The 4,390-nt window shown below is 46.7% G+C and overlaps 1 protein-coding gene across 1 annotated transcript in view; it reads left to right on the top strand.

The window, feature by feature from the left end:
• The first annotated feature begins 259 nt into the window (after window positions 1–259).
• The window catches only part of ZP2 (zona pellucida glycoprotein 2), an 11,715-nt gene continuing 7,584 nt past the window's right edge, over window positions 260–4,390 (top strand). The window contains exons 1-5 of the mRNA XM_007466280.1: window positions 260–344; window positions 440–519; window positions 1,364–1,447; window positions 1,853–1,947; window positions 3,478–3,630. Coding sequence (XP_007466342.1) covers window positions 283–344; window positions 440–519; window positions 1,364–1,447; window positions 1,853–1,947; window positions 3,478–3,630 — 474 coding nt within the window. The 5' untranslated portion in view covers window positions 260–282. The remainder of the gene's footprint in view (window positions 345–439; window positions 520–1,363; window positions 1,448–1,852; window positions 1,948–3,477; window positions 3,631–4,390) is intronic.

Genomic DNA, 4,390 nt, shown 5'->3' with positions numbered 1-4,390 from the left:
ATTCATTCACCTGGAGCCAGTTTCAGGGAACTCTGGTTTCATGGCTGGCCTGCAGAGCAGCTGGTGGAACAGCAAGATAAGTGTCAGAAAGCGCAGAACTCCGCTTAGTTCAGGCCTTCTGGAAAGGCTCTCCCTTCCCAAGTGCCCTCCTCTCAGCTGGGAGGGCTGGAGAAGATTCAGGTGTCTCCAGTGGGGAGAGGGCGGGATCATGTCCTGCTTCCTGCTATAAAAGCACAGAGCAGCACACCCCTCTGCCTGGCTGATTTGGTGGTGTCTTCGGTCATGGCGTGCAGGCAGAGAGGAGACAGTGGGAGACCCTCAAGCTGGTTCAGTGCAGCCTGGAGGTAACTGGGGGCAGAAGGGAGAGGGCATAATGTCCTTGTCTGCTGAAGTTCATCCCTCTTTAACCCTCCCCCACCATGCCCTCCAGCACCTACAGGTCATTTCCTCTATTCTTCGTCCTTTTGACTTCGGTGAACTCAATACGTGTTCATCAGTTGGTGGATCCTGCCTTCCCAGGTAGGCCTCTTGGGTGAGGGAAGTGCTCTTAAGCATCTCTCGAACAGATTGCACCTAGGTTGCCTAGACGGCCAGGAAACACAAACATAGGTTAGACAATCTCCACTCATTCCCTTTATAACCTTGATTAAGTCACTACAGTTTTTCCATTGCTTACCTGGAGCTTGCTCTAGCAGCTAAATGGAGTGCAAAAACACCTGTACTACCTTCTATTCCCTCACTGCCTCAAGCTTTACGGCATCCAAAGAGTAGCAAACCACACACTAAGCCCCCATCTTTGGGAGCAGTCGCCTTCAAACACATGCTCACGCTTAAGGAAAGCATCAACGTAACAGACAAAATCAGAGCCGTTCCACTTGTAATGAGTTTTTCAAAATTTTCATCTGAGCCAGAGGATGCACAGTGTCAGGTTACAGGCAGATTGGTTAGTCTTTAAAAAGTGTGTCCTTGGGCTTACTTAGGGCATTTTTTAAACTTCAGATTGAAAAATCTTAGACAAAACTTAACTCCAGTTCTTCACAGACCTACCATCCCCATCTCCATCAGGATTCCAGCCTGGTTCCTGCATGCATGCGTGTTAACCCGAATCCAGGCTTATCCTGGAGTACTTCAGAAAGCCCTAGGCACCTAATTGATACCTTCCCTACAGTTCTTGGTATCTTGCATTGTAGTTATATCTTCCCCACCAATCTGTAAGTTCCTCAAGGCTGGTAGGCAAGCTTTGCCTCTCCCAACTGGCATCTTCCCTGTTGTCTGTTGGAGAGGAGAGTTCCCTCAATACACTTCTGTAGGAATCGTGCCTCTTGTGTTCAAAGATGCGCCATGTGTTTCCTTTGCTCTTCAGGTACTGTCACTTGCTATGAAAATAGAATGATAGTGGCGTTTCAAAGCATTCTTGCCAACAAGATACAGCACGCATCTGTGGTGGGTAAGTAATGTGTATTATCTCACCTTAGTCTTACTTAATAGAAGCCCTTGGCTCAAGGCCATGTCCATTTTCTGGTGAGCAGAGCACCCAAACCCTGGAGCAACTGGCACCCCAAAGCCATGATGACACAGGGGCCCTGAATTGCATGATGCCTCCAAGAGTGGAAGACCCTGTCTTTCTCTGGAAATCTGTCTTATCTCAGAATCCCCTAGGAAACATCTATCTTCAAATCACAGCATTTCCCAGAGCTTGGGTTATATCACTCAGGTGGGAAAATAAAAGGTGAAGTGATTGAAGTGCCTTAGAAGTGGATTGGCAGTCTTGGCTACGTACCTCTGGTTGACTCAACGTCACTGAAATGTGCTTCTTGGCCATCTCCTGTCTAAATTGCTCTTGCTTCTGTAGATCCCCTTGGTCTTGAAATGCTGAACTGCACTTATGTTCTGGACCCAGAAAAGCTCACCCTGAAGGCCCCATATGAAACCTGTACCACAAGAGCAGTAAGTAATTGTTTGAGGAGTGGCTTGGGAAGTTGTAACCTAGGAGCTAAGGCTTTGCAGCAGAGCAGTCGTTCTCAATCAGGGTGGTTGCTTTTGTCATCCCGGAGAACATCCTGCAATGTTTGGAGACAGTTCTGGTTATCACAGGTGGTTGAGGGGTGGGGCAGGAAAGGGCAGCTACTGGCCGTCTAGTGGGTACAAGCCAAGGATATTGCTAAATAGCCTCCACTGCCCAGAGGAGCCCTCAGTAACAGACATGTTAGAACCCAAATGCCAACGCTGAGGTTAAGAGACCCTGGAGTTGAGGATTGGGGCTTGATTTCTGGCTCTGCCACTATCTAGATGTGAATTGGGGTAAGTTAGCTAATCTTTCTAAGCCTCTACTTGCCCACTGGAAAATGGATTATGATATCTCTCCATAAGGTGTCTAAAGATTAATGACATAATACAGATGAAGGACTTGGCATAGCATCTAGACACAACAAATGATCAAACATGAGCTATTTTGATCTGTAACCCCCATGGAAAAGGGGAGGCTGCTTCGGGGCTGGCAAATAGAGTGCTGGTACCTCTAGGCTGTAAAAACATGTGTTGGAAGGCCAGCAGAAGCCGAACAATAGGGTTTTCTACTGTTAAGCAACAGTACTGCCCAATCAGGGTTATTAGGAGCAGTAAAAGCAACCTAAGTCGTTTCCAAGTTTTAGTGTGCAAACAATCACTTAGGGAACTTGGAAAGAACAGAATTAGTTCATTTAGTTGATGACTTAATAGGTCTGGGGTACATCCTAGAAGTCTGCAAGTTTAACAGTCTACTTCATCTGATTCTATACTGAAGATCTCCAGTAATTAACACTTTCCCTTCTGAAACGCCTTTCCCAACTTTAGGGAGCTTAGGGTTGCATTCCTTTAGACCAGAGGCCTACAGAGTATCACTTGTGGGTGGCCACATCCAGCCCATGATCTGTGTGTGTGATGGTCCTCAAGCTAAGAATGTTTTCTGTTTTTTTAGGGAGTTTTTAAAACATGTTAGCACTCGTATGTGGCCTACAAAGTCTATATATTTACTAACACTTAACAGAAAATTGTTGGCTGACTCCTGCTTTAGACTGTGAGTTCCTTGGGCCAGGGGAAATGGCAAAGATGGCTCCGTCCAGCACCCAGCACAATGGCTGCTACATAGGTGCTCAATAAGTGTATTTGAATCTCTTGGTACAGGCCCCAAACCAAACAGGACCTTGATACTCAGATATAGGGTGAATGTAAAAAGAAAATAAAAACTGGACTCTGAGCCCTGAAACTCAAGGAACTATTATTCTCTGCCAATGTATAAGTCTTTCCTGGGATATCTAAAGAGGCTATAGAATCTCCTGGTACAGGAATGAGGGACCTTCTAGAACCCGTGGTACTGATAATTTAAGGGTTTTGCCAACGTTAAGGGTTTTACCCATCAGCTGGGTCAGATGGTATTCTGGAATCCCCATTCCCACTGAGGTACTAGCACTCTGTCCTTACTATGCCGTTTTCATACAGCTTGGCCAGCATCAGATGACCATCAAACTCATGGGCGACAATGCTGCTTTAAGACAAGAGCCTTTCATGTATGACATCAGCTGTCCAGTTATGCAAGCAGAGAGCCATGAGCAGCATTTGGGATCCACAGTCTGCTTGAAGGATTTCATGTCTGTGAGTGAAGCAGGCTGACTGCTTCTCACCCAGCTACTGCGGGGGAAATGTGGTCTAGACAGAGCTGGGCTTCAGAACAAGATCAGGACTGCAATCTGTATTTTACTACTGACTTGCTGTGTAGCTTTGGATTGATTTCTTAACCATGCTGAGACTTTGTTTCTAAGTCTGAAGTGGGGGACAACAATACCTCATAGGATGGCTTTAAGAATTGACTGAGAAGGCAGATACAGCACTCAGCACATCACATCTAGCAATCAAAAGGATTCAGTTGGTAGCTTGCCAAACTGGATACTTTATCATGTGCCAGGCCCTACACTAGATACTAGGATATAGCAAATGAGCAAAACAGACCAATCACATACTCGTGGACTTTATAGTCTAACAGCTAACATCAACAGTGGACCAAAATAATCATACTTTATTAACAGTGATGGAACTGCATGGCTTGACAGAGTATTTGATTTCTATGCACACAGTAAAAAGCTGTACATTTAAGGACTTAGTGTCTCAGCTTACAACTGGAAGGGAGCTTAGGTATTCTAATTGCCTTTTGGTATCAAAAGCTCAGAGGAGGGCTTCCCTGGTGGCGCAGTGGTTGAGAGTCCGCCTGCCGATGCAGGGGACACGGGTTCGTGCCCTGGTCTGCGAGGATCCCACATGCCACGGAGCGGCTGGGCCCGTGAGCCATGGCTGCTGGGCCTGCACGTCCAGAGCCTGTGCTCCGCAACAGGAGAGGGCACAAACAGGGAGAGGGCCA

This window comes from Lipotes vexillifer, unplaced genomic scaffold (genome assembly GCF_000442215.2).
Source record: "Lipotes vexillifer unplaced genomic scaffold, Lipotes_vexillifer_v1.1 scaffold783, whole genome shotgun sequence".
In the NCBI taxonomy this organism is placed as follows: Eukaryota; Metazoa; Chordata; class Mammalia; order Artiodactyla; family Lipotidae; genus Lipotes; species Lipotes vexillifer.
The sequence above is the reverse complement of the archived record's forward strand: the minus strand, read 5'-3'. Positions and strand labels throughout refer to the sequence as shown.